This window comes from Malus sylvestris, chromosome 7 (genome assembly GCF_916048215.2).
Source record: "Malus sylvestris chromosome 7, drMalSylv7.2, whole genome shotgun sequence".
Taxonomy (NCBI): Eukaryota; Viridiplantae; Streptophyta; class Magnoliopsida; order Rosales; family Rosaceae; genus Malus; species Malus sylvestris.
The window spans coordinates 24,494,696-24,512,842 of record NC_062266.1 but is presented as its reverse complement, the minus strand read 5'-3'; the positions used below and the strand labels follow the sequence as shown (position 1 = coordinate 24,512,842).

The 18,147-nt window shown below is 38.9% G+C and overlaps 1 protein-coding gene across 1 annotated transcript; it reads right to left on the bottom strand.

The window, feature by feature from the left end:
* Nucleotides 1-3,717: 3,717 nt before the first annotated feature.
* On the bottom strand, nucleotides 3,718-7,313 carry LOC126630465 (probable protein S-acyltransferase 15). Its single transcript, XM_050300589.1, has 7 exons — nucleotides 6,907-7,313; nucleotides 5,568-5,648; nucleotides 5,362-5,463; nucleotides 5,190-5,265; nucleotides 4,440-4,537; nucleotides 4,256-4,351; nucleotides 3,718-4,139 (listed from the first exon to the last, which is right to left on the bottom strand). The coding sequence occupies exons 1-7, from the start codon at nucleotides 7,177-7,179 to the stop codon at nucleotides 4,044-4,046; spliced, it is 822 nt and encodes a 273-aa protein (XP_050156546.1). The 5' UTR covers nucleotides 7,180-7,313; the 3' UTR covers nucleotides 3,718-4,043.
* Between the last annotated feature and the right edge of the window lie 10,834 nt (nucleotides 7,314-18,147).

Genomic DNA, 18,147 nt, shown 5'->3' with positions numbered 1-18,147 from the left:
CACCCCAAACCAGCCACTTCCATTCCCACCAGGTGCCTCTCTTCCCTTCCTCTGTCGCTCTGTCTATTTCTAACCTACAAGCATGCATAAAAAACAAAGCACCCACCAATCCTGAGAACACACCATTAACAAAAGTTCAAAAATCCATCTTCCAGTTTACCTCACTTTTCTAAGAAAATGGAACCTTTAGAATATAAAAAATAATTCATTTCCTTTCTTCCACATTTTCCGAGCAACCAAACAAAGCAAAACCATTCAATTTTTCCCAAAAAAAAAAACCCAAGTTGTATTCATAAGAGACTCAGCAGCGGTGGTGGGCGTGGGATTGCTGTTGCATTTTGCTAGGCTTGAAGATGGTGCTGGGCTATGGGAGCAGAAGGAGGTGGTAGAGGCGGTCCTCAACTTCTGCAAACCCGACAACGAAGTCGATTACTTGGTAATCGTGGGTCGACAAGGCTGTTAAGGATTTGCAGAAGTATTCGAACCCATATGGGTAGTTTGGTAAGGAAAGAGAGGAGATCAATGGAGGGAGTGGGTACCCGGAGAGGGGTGAGGTTGGTGTGCCGGAGATCGGCGACTTCGATGTCGTCAGTTAGAATGGGGAAGAAGGTGATGGTCGTTGGTGAATGGAGTCGACGATGAAGAAGAGAGAAGGGAGGGTGAGTGTGAGTTGCAGATGAGAGAAAGGTGGGTGGGGTTGCAGATGAGAGAAGGGGAAATGGAGTGGGTCCCCATGTAAAAAAAATATTAAATGATTTTAATTTTTTTAGTTTTTAATATTTAATTAATTTTTTAATATTTTATTAATTTATTTAATTCACCTTACTATTTAAGCCAAGCCACATCAACATTTAACAGAAAAACTGACAGAGATATGACATTGGTACAAATTCATAAGATGAGGTATGACATTGTCATTTTAAAAAGATGAGGTATGAAAATGTTGTGAGACCAATAGTTGAGGTAGGTTTTTGTACTTTACCCATAAAGTTATTACATGTTTTTTGGTTAAAATTCAAAGTTTTTAAGTCATTTTCCTTATTAAATATTGTTGGTTAAGAGATAATTAAATACTATATTATGTTGTTGCCCTAGTTGGTTTTTTTTTCCTGACAAACGACATGATAATCTACATCGGATTCTTATAAACTATGGGAGGGAAGTTCAAAGCCGGGATGCGGTGAGTTAAAAGGGAAGGCACTACCCACCACTTGCCCCTAGTTGTTTAGTATGCAACATAATATAGTTCTTAATTATCTTTGACAAACAATATCTAATTTGCAATGCCATGTTCGGCAAGGGCAAAATTTGTATCTATCAATCTGAAAATAAGATGCCATGATGTCATGAAGAGGAGTAAGAGGCTTGCAAGTGGCTAGAGCGCCTATCTCAGCATTTGAAGTCCTAAGTTATTTTTTGGGTAATGTTAGGAAGACTAAATTTACAAATTAAATAAGGCTTGCAAGTGGCTAGAGCGCCTATCTCAGCATTTGAAGTCCTAAGTTATTTTTTGGGTAATGTTAAGAAGACTAAATTTACAAATTAAATAACATAGAAGTTGATGATAAAATTATTAATCAAGCATTGATAAATGTGCTTATTTCTTATTCACGACACATTATTTAATTTGCAAATTTTGTCTATTAATCTTCCTAATATTACTTTTTTTTTTTTTGTAGTCCTAAGTTGATATTCCCTCTCACCTGCTTGCTATTTCTTGCATAATAAAAAATTATTCTGCACTTCAAATTTTGTGCAGTCGCTTCCTGCAGCCTCCTTTCCTACGAAATTAATGTACCATGCAAAATGCATGATTTGCTTCAGATTCACATCTGCATCCATAGTATTGCATCGCAAGCAGTTGTTGCAGTTCCCCTTGAGCACAACAAACCTTGGCATCGTTGGCATTTTAATTCTCTCCTCTCTCTCGATCTCCAACAACTCACGTACTTAATCACTTCTCCAGAAGAAAACCTGGCTATGTTTCATGTTATTTATAAATTAAAACCCGTGGAACCATCTCATGTCCCTCGTGACACAATTAATCGACATTATGGCATCTCATTTTTAAATAATAGATAAAAATTGGGCTTAATTGGATTAATAGTCTCCATGGTGATAGTGTAATAAGAAAAGACCCCCTGTGGATAAAAAAATTAGGATTTAAGCCCTGTGGTGAAGTTGTTAGAATTCAGGCCCCAAATTGAAAATTTCGTCAACTCTTCATTAATTGTTAGTATATGAGACTCAGATGTGAAACTAACAAGATCAAGTTAGCCTCACGTGCTAACAATTAACAGAGTTCCATTTTAGCCTTATTGTGTGGCTCATATGCTAATAATCAAGAGGTAGTTGACATAATTTTTAATTTTGGGCTTAAATCCTAACAGACTTCAACACATGAGCTTAAATCCTAATTTTTTTACCACATAGGCTATCTTTCAACTACTTCATAACCACGGGGACTAATAATTCAATTACGCCAAAAAATTAAGTGCACGTCGAACATGGCATTACCAATTAAATATTGTTGGTCAATTAAACGAAAATGGCACCACCAAAGCTATTAATAAAGAGTGGGAAAGGATAAGCGCGCTCTTTTTAACCTCTTATGCACCGTTGTTTACCATGTGCATTGTTTTCATTTGATTTACTCAATATGATGGTTACAAATAAAGAATTGCGTTTGAGAAGTTAAAAATGGTGTGTAAAAATCACTTTCCATGAAGAATATATACAAAAATGATCTTTAGAATGTAAGCAACAAACTTTTTGGCATGATTGTGCACGAGTTAAATGGCTTACTGAATGTGATCAAGATATTGCTTTTTGCATGCTCATGCCCGTGGTAGATTTTTTATTTTAACAAACAATATTGTCTGTACTAAAGGGGTGAGGGAGTAAGTTAAGCCTCATAATGAGCTAATTAACAATAAAGTGGTTCAAATTCGCCTTTGATGAGAATCGAACCTAAGACCTCTTACTTACAAGTAAAGAGAAATATCAATTGACCGTAGTACGAAGTGGCTGCCCGTTGAAGATCTTAGGCATCAAGAATCACTACTCTTTTGGATGGTGAAATTGTACATTGACTTTCTTCGCCTGCTGATATTGTTGACCACGTGATAAATTTTTATAAGACTTTGTACAATTCTTCTTTCATTCCTTCTAGTATTGATGATGTTTGTAGCGTAATTTCGCTTGACTAGGTGTAATTTTTTTTTCATCTTCTCTGCCCCCTCCGAATCTGATTTGATCCCGAACTCCGGAATCAGTCTTTCAGGTTCTTTAGAGCATTAGAACGCGTCTTCTGGTCCTCATGTGGGTGATCTCCAACCTATAACTTGCTTGCCTTATATTACCCTTGCCTGGAGATTTTATATTGGAAGAAAGCCTATACTTTTATTTTTAGGTGCCATAGTTTATTGCAACCAAACCCTATACTTTTATTTTTAGGGGAAAACGGAAGATGAAGGAGAAGGAAAGAAAAGGAAAAAAGAGAAAGGAGAAGAGGACTGCCACAGAACTTGGCTATGGCTAGGGTCGGCGGCTGCAGTAAGAACAAAGTGGAGGACACTCACACACCGGTGAGAAAAGCTCTCAGAAGGAGAGAAGAGGACACTCACACACCGGTGAAACTTTCTCTTTTGATTCAATAAAACTCACCTCGTACTGCAGAGATTTTCCAAAAAACAAAAAACAAAAAACCAAACAAACTTTCTTTGTTTCCATTCTGGTAGTATTCCCCAGTTTGTATTTGAAATAAATATCCAGTCTCCATTTCATATGTTCAGTCTACAGTGTTGATATCTATCCTATGGTGCAAGTCGTAGTACTTGCTTATGCATCTAATGAAGCTGATAACCTAACCCTACGTTTATCAAAAAGACTCCAGTCGCTTCTCCCACCGGGTTGCTCTTTTCCAAGTATCTTTTCATATTAAGAGATGACTACGGCGGACATGCTTCGTATCTTTGTGTTCTTTATGACGAACATGCATGAATTCAGACCACCGAACCTGAATTTGAGCAACAGCAGAAAACTCATGAACTATCACGCGGAGTAGGGAACATGAGTCCATCTTTTAGATGGCCTACTGATGTCGGACATAACCATTTCAGCATACTTGGACCCAAAACCTGATCAAAAGAAAAATGACTTGCAATGTTAGCCTTAGTCACAGATTTTAATAACATATATATTGAAGATACAAAATACACAGAGGGGGAACAGAAAGAGAGGGATAGATAGAGACCAAAGAGATGTTTTTGTGTACACTAAGATTGTATGGATGTCTGTAACTTTGCCCAGATTTCCCAGCCAACCATGCTGCTCGTATTCCTTCATAATACTTTTAAGAGATCCATGTTAGCTCCGTATCAATTATTCACAGAAAGAAAAAAATTGCTCCAGTTTCGATTACGAAATGTCATAGTTACCTCTATAGTTGTCATATTATTGGTTATGAGGTAGATATGCCAACCTAAAAGAGCTCCAAGCATTACCGTCAAGGAAGCCATCACTAACCAGACATAACCTGAAAAAACCAGTAAAGATGATTGGTGAGGCAACAAAGGCTTTTAAGTTCAAATGACTTCAAATTGCATAGAACTTCATTAAAAATTCAACTAATTTAGAATAATAAATCTCTTTCTAAGTAATTGACTAAGCTCAAGTTGTTATAAAGATGAAAAATCTGTTGTAAACGACACTCGCCCACGATAATTAACTGGCTGATTAACCTTCTCAGTAGCAATAGTTGCAGTCTATCCTAAGTTCCAAATTCAATTCAAAATTTCAGTTGACTTAGTGTTATGGTTCGTTGGCTTAACATTTCATAACTGATCGAGTTTATCATTAGCCTAATGCAAGTTGTTTTTCGATACGTGGTATCAATTACTAAAATGAACTCGTTTGCATGATTGTTACACTAAGCAACTAGTTCTCCAAATTTCTGTGCACTGTACCAATGCTTCACACTGTTGAAATTTGAGCCATAAAACATCTTTTGTAGTAGAAAGCACTATATCTGCATCTAACTCATTAAGTGTGCACAAAAATAGAAGAGAGAAGAGGCTTTAACTAGATTCGTGATCAAACTTACATACTAAGGAAATTACTCTAAATCAAGAAAACACAAACAGATAAAAATCCTCAGCACCAAAGGTAAAAACCGAGAGTGTACTAACTCACATAAAAAACCTTGTGGCTATCACTTCCAATGAATTCGAAGTCCTTTTGAGATACACACTTTATAATCATAACCTAAACATGTTGAAACCTTCTGTCAGAATTTGAGGCTGCTTATTATTATAAGATAAAGATTCATAACATGGAAAAGGAAGAACCAGAAAAACTAACTGTAGAGTACAAGCATGCTAGCGTTGCATATAAAGCAAGCATAAAAAATGCCTTGTAGTTCCAGTAATCAACACAGTTATTGATCCACATGCAGTGATGATCCTGCACCCAATTTTGGCATGAAAAATATAAACGAAAAAATCTAATACATGTGCAAAAAAATCATCAATAATATAACATGGAAATGAGAATGTAATTCAACCTACCATTCTTAAAACACACCTTCTGCAGACCCGGCAATGATGAGTTCTGGGAGGCTTGTATGTAGAACACTTGTCACAACGAACCTGTCAGAGATCAAGGATCCAAAGTTTCAAAATTAGCTACAGAGACAAGAATCAGCCTTACTAAGGTGCGGCTAGACCCACAACAGGTATGCATAATATACTTGATAATATGAACTCTTCAGAAATTTGTTGAAAGTGGAGAGAGAGAGAGAGAGAGAGAGAGAGAGAGAGAGAGAGAGAGAATGAAGTACAAATCATTCCAGTGTCACCGATTCAGCTGTTAGTGCAACATTTCAATTCATAAGTTCAGAAAAAAAAAATTTCGTGCAATTACAGTCTTTGAAGAGTATGTAATGCTACCATAACACCAAGTGCATGGTCTAAGGTTTTATGACTTAATAAATCTCAATCCACTCTTCCAACTAACAGCATGTAAAACATCAAACAGAATCCTGAACAGTTATCAGCAATTCCAATCAAAGCACCAAAAAAGCATTCAGCCTCCACCCACCCACCATCCCATCTTTTTTCTCCTTACTCTTTTGGAGCCTGAAATCAATATTAATTTATACACTGCAGAGTCCCAAAACTCACTTAGCTTTCTATCCTATACATATGAACCCTTAAGAATAAAAAAATTTTAAAAAAATTAAAAAAAAAACCCTTTAGCTGTTGTCAATAACTTTGCTTTTATCTTGCGTCGCTGTGTACTGTGTCTATACTAATAAGGTTGCAATTGTATACGCTTTACTTTCAGTTTCATTTCACAGGTAACCTAATTATCGACATCTCTACCTCTACTATACTAACAAATATCCACCTTGATGAAACAGGTAAAAGAACTGACTCACGTTTGAACGATCTCCGTCAACAAGCAATGCAATCTACTCAATAGTCCAAGTCTCATATTTTCTTTCAGCCTAAACTCGATAAGAGCCAATGGGGTGAGCATAACAACTTATCTATATTGCCAAGATTCTAAAACTTATTATTTGACTTGCTTTACAAACAATGAATCCACTCAAATGAGCACAGTAGAATGAGTTTACCAGATTAAATTAAACCTTCCACATATCACAAACAACAGTTAATCTAACTAACCCCTAGTCGAAACGAGCATCAAAATCATTCATCAAATCCGTATTACATTACTAATTATATACAATCTCAACAACCCATTAACATACCACTCAAAACTTACATTCTACTCATCATCCAAACCCAAAGCATTAAAACCAAAACTTTAATTCATCATCTTTCCCTCAATTTTCTCACCAACCAAACATACAACACCAAATAAGCGCCCCAAAATGCTTACATTTTTCTTAGATTCTTGATCGGAGACCACACTATGTTCAACATCAGGGACGTAGGAAGCAGGAACGTGACCTGGGTCGGTGAGAACACAGCAAAAGAAGGAGAAGAGGCAGAGAGATGCCAAGGAAATGAAAACCAGAGCGTTCAAAGAACCAGCGGAGCTCTTCAATCCAACCCAACCGTCGATGAAGATGAAAACCGTGATGTAACACACAGTACCAATTAACAAAATCACCATAAAGATTGGGATTGACAGGAATCTTTCGAACTTCATCGTGGGTTTTGGGGGAGATGGAATCAATAGAAAAGTTTTCCCCTTGTTTTTCTGGGAAGTCTATTTCCCGGGAATTCTGAATCCAAGGAAGGTCAGAGCTTTTTCCTTTGTTTTTCCTTCTATGTACCCAAGAATTTAAGACCAATTCACTTTTGGTCCTGTAGTTTAGTTAATGTTTGATTTTGTCCATGTGGTTTCAGTTGTCTTAATCTTTTTGAGATTTCGTTAATGTTAAAGTGGAGCCAGATTGACTCGTGGCATCTAGTTAGTGTCTACGTGGACGTCACATCATCAGTTAATAACTAACTTAACAACAACATTAACGGATATATGAACTGTCCCAAAATGTTGATTTCAGGTACTATTATGGGATGAAGAAAACTTAATGTACTAAATGTTGAAAATCAAGAAACTTGAAGATAGTAAACTGAGATTAACCCAAAATAATAATACAAACGTTTATATCTTTTTGATTTCTGATTTACCCATAAAGGACGATCTTAAGATAGACTTGGGAGCTTCTAAACACTAAGAATGCGTTTTGTCGATGCAAATTTCTTTCTTATTGTTCTTGGACGAAAATGCACTTGCAAAAACAATTAACACCTTAGGTCAAGGCCAAAAGCCTCATGCGCCTATGATTATTTTTTTGGGGGGGGGCTTTGGCTGAAGAACCTCCGATGTCAAAGTTAGAATTTTGAGAGAAAAATGTTTAGAGAATTTTGTAAGAAGCTTGGAAATTGGGTTTTGAAGAAAATGAGGTGGTATTTATAGGGATGTGTCCAGCCCCCTTTGGAGAGGTGGGAACCGGCCACCTTTGGTATTTTTTTGGATAAATACCCATCTTGATCACTTTTGACCTTGATTGATGGATGATTGTCCGCTGCTTACGCATAGAAATCCCAGTGTGCCTCAAGAGTAATCTTGTCATTTTTTCCCAATAATCCACATGCCGCCTCCATATTTTTCTTTATTATTTTTGGCTCCATAAATGCCCCCACACATGTTGGGTTGCTCGTAGGAAATGACAGCAGGTGTAAAGATTTTTTTGCTTTAGGAAACATAAGATTGTTTCCTATTTGATGTTGATTCCCTCTTTAATTGAAAATTAGATCCTTCTAGGAAAAGGAAATAAATTTCTCCCAAAGTTTTTTTAAGTTCACCTTAATTGAATTATTAAATCAACTTTGGAGAGCGATTTATTTTCCCTACAAGAGAGAGAAAGCTTAGAGGATATTTGTTCCGCCCCCCCCCTCTAGCAATATTTTACATCTTCATTGCTTGTTTCGTCTTCACGCCGCTTCAAGGTAAGAAAAATTTAATTTTTCCTTGTCCTCTTAATTTTTTGGGAGCCTCAGGGTTTGAAATTTAGCTCGACGGGGGTTGAGGATGTGTGAAAAAAGCTTGGAGAAGCTACGACATTGTTGTCGTGGGTGGTGAGATGCAGCATGGTGGCGACTCAGCTCGGCTCGGGTCGAAGGTTAGTACGGCTGGTGCGGGCCAAAAAGCTGGGCTAGATGAGTGGGTCTAGGCCCATGGGGATAAGTGGAGAGCCGACTTTCCTCCAATGAAATTGGGCCTTGAGGCTTACGGGGGTGAAAGAGGATAAGCTAGGTTGTGGGGCCTGGCATGGCTGTTGGGCTCCTGTGGCTTGGGCTTTCATTTTTTTTTTCATGTTGGGCTTAGGCCCGTGCATAAAAGAAGAAAGGGTAAGCATTGGGCTGGCAGGCTTGGCCCACCTAGTTGGGCTAAGAACTGCTTCACCTTTATGTATTTTTTTTTTATGGCTAGGTTCAGGGCCGTGCCTATGGGAGAAGGGAGAAAGGCTGAGAGCCTTATTGGGCCCCAGGGCCGAGAGTAGCTCTTTTTTTTTTCTTTTTTAGGCAGTCATCTAACGAGTTTTTTTCGTATTTTTGTAGAATTTCTTCTAGCATGTTTTCCTCGAGCCACAAGAATGATGATGGGGTGTCACCATTGTATCGTCAAGGTGGGTCTTTGAGCAAGGTTGGCTACTTCAAGGTTGCTCACTTGAAAATTAGCTCCGATGACTTGTTTAGAGACTTCATTGAGGCCTACAGGCATGCTATTTTGTTAGGAGTGCATGTGAAGCGTGTCAAGGATGGTAGCAGCTGTGAGCCATGTGGTAAGGCTCGGAGAGCCATCAAGTTCCACCCCTACTACTTTGTATTGGGGTTTAATTTTCTCATGCCTTGCTTCTTCCAAGAAGTACTTTGCTCTATAAAGTGTGCCCCCGCTTAATATTCTCCGAATGGGGTTCGTGTGATGGTGTGATTCCTCAATCTAAGCCAATTCTTTGACTTAGATCTAACCGTCAACGAATTTGGTACTTCTTTGACATAGGCCACATCGAGGGAGTTGGGTAGCTGCGATCCTGTCATAGGCTATTTGATCATTCGAGCAAGGGAGTTCATGACTAGGCTAATGAGACTTTAGAGATAAGTGGAGAGTGAGAGTCTAATTCTTCCCGAGCTGTGTGTTCCAACGATTTTCATATCTGGTAAGTAGGCTGCTTAACTTCTCAGCTACTTTATATTTGTGTTAAGCTGCTCTCTAATTTTCTGATTGTCTCCAGCTGTTTTTGTAGATTCGGAGTTTGGCTCAACTCTTAAGACTTATCCAGACATGAAGAAAGTACATGTCGCTCTGGGTATCCCTTATGAGTACCATGAGTGGCGTTGGCTGCTTAGTCATTTTCGTAAGAAGAAAGGTGGGTTACCCCTAAAAGATGAGATAAAGTGGATCAAGGCAGAGACATTAGCTCGTCCGATCACCGTCGTGGAGCCAGCAATAAGTGAAGGTGAGAAAAAAAGACATTCCTCGCCTGCTCAAGAAATGCCAACTGAGAAAAAGCTGAAGACTTATTCCTTGCTCTCGAAGGTTTGTCGGCTGCCCCCAAGCTTGTGATTAACTTGACTTCTCCTAAGGGTGAGAAAGATGAGGCTGCTAGATTCGTGCTAGTGATGCCTATCGCTCCAAAGGTGGCTAGTTCGGTTGCTGATAGGATTACTCAACGTAGAAGTTCCTTCATGCCTCTAGTGCCGAAATTTGTGCCAATACGTCCGTTTGAGGCTAAGTCCGGTTTACCTTTGGAGAGGCTTGCTACTATGAAGAGTGATAAGGTGCCTCTGCCTGCTAAAGTGGTGCCAAAATCAATTCCCTCTTATGCTGAGACTAACTCATCTGCTGAGAAGAAGGAAACTGTTCATATGGGCAGCTGTGAGAAATCCACCAAGTCTGTTTTCGAGGAAGCTGCTGAGATTTGTGCTCTTTTGAGACCAAATCTACTCGAGGACATGGATGTATGTGCCAAATTTTTTAATGGCGTCAAAGGGGTTGTTGGCCTAAGTTCATTCGCGAAGCATTCAACCAGGAATAGAAGAACTGCTCTGCTGGCCATGATGCAGAAAACGGCGATTCTAGCAGATGAGTCTATGTTCCTTGATTAAGAAGATACCAAGGCTGCCAAGGAGGTGGCAATAACTGTGGCAACTGAAGCTTATTCCTTGGCCGAGAAAGTCAAGAAGTTGGAATCTGAGCTTGCTACTTTGAAAGGGTCTAATATATCTACCCCTACTTCTCTACAGCTTGAGATTCCTTGCCAAGAGATCGTGGATTTGAAGACTAGGCTTGACGCGATCCAAGTAAAGTACGAAAGTGCAGAGAAGAAGATCGGGTGTTACATACCTCATATTCAAGACCTTTTCGATGCTTACGCAAAGGATGAAGAACTGATCGCTGCTTACAACCAAGTGATCCACTTCAAGAAGGTTGTTGATAGGCTTGAGCCTCAAGTGTTGGAATTTCAAAATGTGTTGAAAATCAACGATAGTCTGAAGAAAGAAATCGAGGAGCCGCAACGGGTCCTTGCTTGTCTACTTGAGGAGAATAAGCAGTTGAAGGGTAAGAAGGCTGGGTTTAAGGCTTCGCTTAATTAAAGTCAAGCTGATTTCTACAAGTTGGATAATGTAGACCATTTCTTTGGACGACCGTCTGACTTTGAGTTTTCTAGTAAAGACTTTAAGAGGTTGGTGCCCAGGCTAGGGCAGCTGGGGGTGAATCGCCGGATGGTGCCACTACTGAAAGCATTGTGGCTGCTAAAGGTGTGGCGACCAAGTATTCGTGGGATGTCCAAACTGCTGAAGAGTAGTCTTCTAGGTAGCCTTTAGGATTTTCTTTGTTTTCCTTATTGTTTTTGCTTTACTTAAACTCATTCGGTCTTTTGCTAGTTGTTTATCAATTTTGCTAGAAAATTTAATAAACTTGTTTCCTTCGGTTTTTCTCTATCTTTTTTTTTTTACTCATGCCCTAACCTTTATACTTTATAGACCAGTGGCAGGCATGCTACTTTTCTATAAGTAGATAGGCCCGGGTAGCTAATGCAGTCTTAGGTGTTGGTGTAGAACTTTGTAAAGTTGTTAGTCATAAGGTTGGCCACCAAACGCCTTACTTACAAAAGCAGACAAGTCCGCGTAACCACTAGACTGTTAACTTTGGCTTTCTCCAATTCCATAAGTTACGTAGCAAGTATTACAACACTTTAGGACTTGGTGCAGGTCATTCTGTGCTTGGCAAAGGTGAAGCTTATCGACTACGTAGCATGTTGGTAATGGATAAAGCTTCGTATATGCACACTAGCTTGTTTAACCTTTCACAAGAATGTGCGGTTGTATAAGTCTAGCACGGCTTTACTGCTTAAAGGGTAAGTCGTATGCAGTCTTCTGGAAACCTTAGGCTACCTTAGTGCACTAGGTAGCAACTTTAGGGTTCCAGGGTAACCGTCCATAAGACGTACTGCGTTATATGCCCCATCTATCTCTAAGGCCCGGTTTTCCACGGATTAAGCCAAGAGACCCAAAAGCCTTCAGTTAGCTAAACCTTGAAAAAGGCCATTATGGTTACTTCTAGGAATCCCGACGCAAGCCATCATGCATCTAGTTATACTAGGATAGCTTGGCTCATCAACGTCTGGATATTTGAAGTGTAGAGTTTATCCTCCCGCTTTGGAGAGCAGACCTATATAAGTGTCGAAGAATTGGTTTACCCTCTCGCACTATAAAGCATGATTAGTCCCTCGAGGGGTGCAATTCCTGCAAGGAGTCCCTAAGAAAGGCACAGTCTTCTTTTGAAGTGCAGAGGTCATCAGTTGTTGTAAACATGTAGTCGAGCCAAGTTGTAAATTACTTATGAGTTCCTCATTGAAAAAACGAGTGAAACGAACTAAAACTTAGTTGTAAAGTAGACATTGCATAACAACTGGATAATCATCGGCTTGCAAGTTGGTGCTCGTTGAGCTGTTCGAGTTCATTATGCTTTGATGTAACTAGAGGTCACACATGGTACTTCCTCATATTGTAAGCGTTCCATTGTTTTTCGATCTATTTGTCGTTGATGATAGCGAGAGTGTAATTACCCTTGCCACTTACTCTGTTGATCTTGTACGAAGTTCTTATATGGGATCCATCTTTTTGGAGCTTTCTTTGCGAGCAGTGATGAAGGCTTTCCTTAGAACTAGATCTCCGTGTTTAAACTGCCAAATCTTAGTCCTTTTGTTGTAGCTAGAAATAAGTTACTGCTAACAGGTTGTGATGCGGGTAATGGTATGCTCGCATTTGTCCTCTGTTAGATCTAAGCTTGTGGCCATTTCCTTGTTGTTCGATTGCTTGTCTTTTGGTGGTGCAATATGCCCATAGACATCCAGGGTTTCGTTTGACCATTTTCCCTTCTTATCGGAGAGGTATTTCTTGAGGCAGTTGAGGATCGTCTTGTTAGATGCTTGATGTGAAAATTATGTTGACACTCAAATTAACCCTCTTTTTATCAATTGTAGCAAAGTATGTAAGTAGGGATCGTTCTAAACCGGGGATTAGGAGGGATTGCAAAATCACTTGAAAACTGACTCAAATATGTAAAAACAAGTTTAAAACACTAAACTAGACTCAAAGAATGCAAAACTAAACTTTAAAACACCAAAACAAACCAAAAGACTCAAAACAGCACCAAAACACTCAAAACTGCCTTAAAAACACAATCTGGGCAGTTTTGGACACTAAGCACCAAATTGGACGAATTTGGGTTTTAACTTGAATCAAAACACTTAAAAACACAAAGTAAAACACTTACTAACTAATTTGACACTTTAAAACAAAGGGGGATTGGTTTTGGACGAATTTAAAAACAAAACAAACTTTGTAAATTAGAACAGATTGTAAAAACGAATTTGATTTAAATGGGTGAATGGAAGGCTAGCTAAGGGGTTCATCTCCACACATGTTATACTTGCATACAAAACGATTTCCAATTGCTTTTCAATAAACCATGAATTCTCAATGCCCCAAGTTAATTAGTTCCGCTTAAATTAACCCTCAGATTTTCCTAACGTTATTGAATTGGATGATTGCATACGACAACCCAAAACATTCCCCACGAGTCCCCTACATGATTGCATAATAGAGATACAAGCAAGAATCATTAAGTTCTATGAAAACCATAAGCATTGACGAAGCACTTGTTACTATGATTGCATGAAACTTATGCCAAGAATTTACTTAACGCGATTGAGATCATCAACCTTTACTACTTGTGAATATAATTCCATAACGATTAGGTGAAATTTCCTTATATCCTAGCATTCAATTTATGCATGATAATTAAGCGTGCACTCTCAACCAACGCACACAAATCAATGTAATCCACATAGATAAGTAAATTGAATTCACAACTTATGAAACGCAATTAGAAGTAATCAAATCATAACGCAAGCATAAACATGTATGTCGAATCCCCCCCTAGCCAAGGGGGGTTTAGTTCCTCATATGCACAAAACAAAGAGAATTGAATTTAAACATTGAAATCAAAGGAAAAGAAACACCTAGAAATTCCAGCGACGCGAACTTGAATTGCATGAACTTCCGAGCTTCCTTCTCCTCCTCCTTGGTGCGGCAAAGGGTCTAGGGACTAGTTTAGGACCTTAGGTGTATGGATGCATGGTTATGGATGTATGTAGTAGTGTTTAGGGGAAGGGAATGGTGCGGCAAAGATGTGGAGAGAGTTTGGACGAATTTCTGGAGTGAATTCTGAATTGTGGTGAGTGGTCATCTGATTTAGGGGTTAATAGGAGTATATATAGGCACTTAAAACCCTAGGGTAATCAGATATGGACTTGGATAACCCAAATCCACAAGGAAATAGGTCTAACAATCAGATTTTGCAAGGGAAAAGGGGTCCTAGGTGCGGCTGGATAGGGATAAGGTGGATAAGGCTTCTAGATGGCCTTGCAAGGCAAGGAAATCAGGTTTCTAGAAGGGATAGGTGCGGCACTTAAAGGATAGGGCAGATTAGGGCTTCTAGAAACCCTCTAATGCAAGGAAAACTCACGGCAAGGATGGATAAGGTTTCTAGAACAAGGATAAGGTATCCTAAATGGATAAGGACTCCTCATTGCATTTGGAAACTTTGCCTATTAGGATTAGGAAACCTTGTCTTTGTCATTCCTTCTTCATTCTGGATTCCTTCTCCTTCTTGGACTTGGAAATCTTCTTTGTAGCTGCAACTTGATGCCATTTGGATTTAACTTTCCTACTTCAAGTAGGAAACCTTGTTTGAGTAGGAATCTTCATCTTCAAGGAATCCTAATTCAACTAGGAAACCCATTTTGACTAGGAATCCTAATTCAACTAGGATTCCCTCTTCACTTAGGCACTTTCCTACTTCGACCAGGGAACCTTGTTCAAGTAGGAAACATCATCTTCAAATCTTCAATTTCGTCCATCCTCTTGGCTCCAAGCATATGACATCCATTCCAAGCTCAACTTTGCTCCAAAAGGCTCCAAAATGCATTCTTTTGCATACTTTGCCCTTAGAACCTGAAAACACATAAAACTAGCTTAAAAGACTACTTTACTAAGCAAAAACACTATAAATGCACAAGAACAAGCTAAACTAAGGCGCATAAATATGCTCCTATCAAATTCCCCCACACTTAGCTTTTGCTAGTCCTCGAGCAAAACGAAACGAAACAAAAGAACAAAACGAAATAAAACAAGTAAAACAACCTAAATCTTCCAACAATCGCCTCAGAGATTTCCAATGCACATGACATGTTAAAAATTATCATTCCCACAGATTTTAGCCATCTTTACACTCAAGCCCATACTTAATCATAGTCACTACTTACTAGTTCACATTTAACCAATTAAAATAATGTTTTGAATGTAGTAACATGCCTTAGAGAATCCCTCAATTCCTTACTAGATATGCACTCTATTTTCACACAGATTTTCTGACTACACACCCTATACTAGTTATATGTGAGAAGATTGATGTAAATATGAAAACGAACGCTCACATATATGTATAACAAAGAAAGCACTTTTCCGGAGTTAATAACATGTTTATAAATATGATCTCATGAATGGAATGCTACTACTTAGATGCGAGAACCAGTGACACCATATGCTCATACCAATTTTAAACTCCACAAATTGAAACACACAACACTCAAGATTAAAGTCAAGGGTTGTAACGGGGCTTAAGGTATTGGCTAACAAAAACGGATATGGAAAACAAACGTTCTTTAAAACAATAGTAAAGCAAAGTATGGAAATCGAAACTTAGAATTCACTTTAGCATGCCGAAATCAAATTCAAAACAGAAGGGAAGACTCAACCAATCAATTAGGGCCGAATGCAACTCTTTGGACCCTTTCTTCAACAAACAACACTTTGGCACTCTTTTTCACATGCATTTCAACTATTTTGCATGTTTTTCACAACTTTTCTTTTTTTCTTTCTATTTTTCACGAATTTTTTTTCTTTCTTTTCTCATTTTTTTCTCTTCTTTGCCGTGCCTCATTCAAGACTTTGGCACATCCCTATATTACTAATCCTTCCCCCACACTTGTTTCCCGCACACATTGATCAAAAGGAATTCATCTTGCGTTACGCTTTACTACGTTTTAAGAACAAGGGTGTGGATGGTCCTAATCTAGGCTAGGTGAGGCTAATGTGGTTAACAAGGAAAATAGGCTAAACGAGGCTCAACGGGGTTAACACCTACAAAACATAATGGAATAGGGATATACGGCTTTTGGGCTATGGTGGACACTACACAACTTAATCTTGAATATGTGTTATGCAAATCAATGACATGTTTTGAATGAAATGGGCATGAGTTCTAGTGTTTGGTTCTAAGTGATGAAACGCCTTCTAAGTAGCAACCAAGCAAAGAATAATGAGATCATGCAACGACTTTAGAAAACAAAGAATGCACAGATTTTAACTCTCCAAATAAACGTTTAGGCTCAAGTCTCACAAGGTTGTAGCGTTAGTTTGAGTTACTTCCTTCAAGCATGTTACAAAAACGGATTTTTACTTTATGATTACATGTGAATTCATAAGTTATAACCACAACCAAGCATAAACCAAAGAGTAAATCAAACTTTTATCCATGTTTATAACTCTCTTTAACCGTCATGCAATTACAAACCGAATCCTCATCATTGTGTTGGAAGATACCATAAGACACAAACAAACACACAAAAACGACTCTTTTTGGGTTTTTTTAAAACAAATTTTTCAAATTTTTATGGGATTTTCGGATTTTTGACTCAAAACACATTAAAACACACCAAAACAGCTTAAAAAGGCTTAAAAACAGCAAGAAACAACATTTGAAATTATGAGTGATAAACCCTACGAATTTGCATCAAAACACTTTGGTTACCCCCCCCCACACTTAAATCAAACATTGTCCTCAATGTTTCAAGCATAGACTCACACAAATAACAAACAAACAAACAAAACAACATCTAAACAACCTAACATAGCAGAAACGAATGTAACAACAAAGAGAAGAGTTTAGGAACGCAAATCTGGAATTGGAGTGCTCTCTATGTCCTCCTTTGTTGAATGCATGGGTTGCCTCCCAAGTAGCGCTTACTTTAACGTCGTACAGCCGGACGAAGACCTCATTCACTCCTTACTAGGGCCCACGGCATCCAAGGGTATGTCATCCACGGCATGCTCCACAAAGGTGTCATAATAGGGCTTCAAACGATGCCCGTTCACCTTGAATTCGTGTCCCGTTTTCATGCTTTGGATTTGGACTGCACCATGAACAAAAAAATTAGTAATAACAAACGGTCCAATCCACTTAGAACGTAACTTACCGGGAAACAAACGTAAACGGGAATTGAACAATAGCACTTTCTGCCCAATTGAGAATGATTTCCCACGGATCATGTTGTCATGGAAAGCTTTGGTCTTTTGCTTGTAAATGCTTGCATTATCGTATGCCTCGTGCCGTATCTCATCAAGCTCATTCAATTGCAATCTCCTTTGACTTCCCGCTTCATCGAGGTTCATGTTAAACTTCTTGATGGCCCAAAGTGCTTTGTGCTCCAATTCAACGGGAAGATGGCACGCCTTGCCATAGACAAGTCGAAAGGGGGACATCCCAATGAGGGTTTTGTACGCCGTACGATACGCCCAAAGTGCATCATCTAACCGTAAGCTCCAATCCTTCCGTGTTGGCCCAACGGTCTTCTCAAGTATTTGCTTGATCTCTCGGTTGGAAACCTCGGCTTGGCCATTCGTTTGAGGATGGTAAGGTGTAGAAACCTTATGGGTGACACTGTATTTCCTCAATAACGCTTAAATGGTCCGATTGCAAAAATGTGACCCTCCATCACTAATGATCACCCGTGGCATTCCAAACCTTGCAAAAATGTTAGTTCTAATAAAATCTGCAACCACTTTAGAATCATTAGTCCGGGTGGCCTTGGCTTCCACCCATTTCGACACATAATCAACCGCAAGCAAAATATACATGAAACCATACGATGAAGGGAAGGGACCCATAAAATCAATACCCCAAACATCAAAAATTTCAACATTTAGGATAGAAACCTGCGGCATTTGGTCCCTAGCACTTATACCACCCATTCGTTGG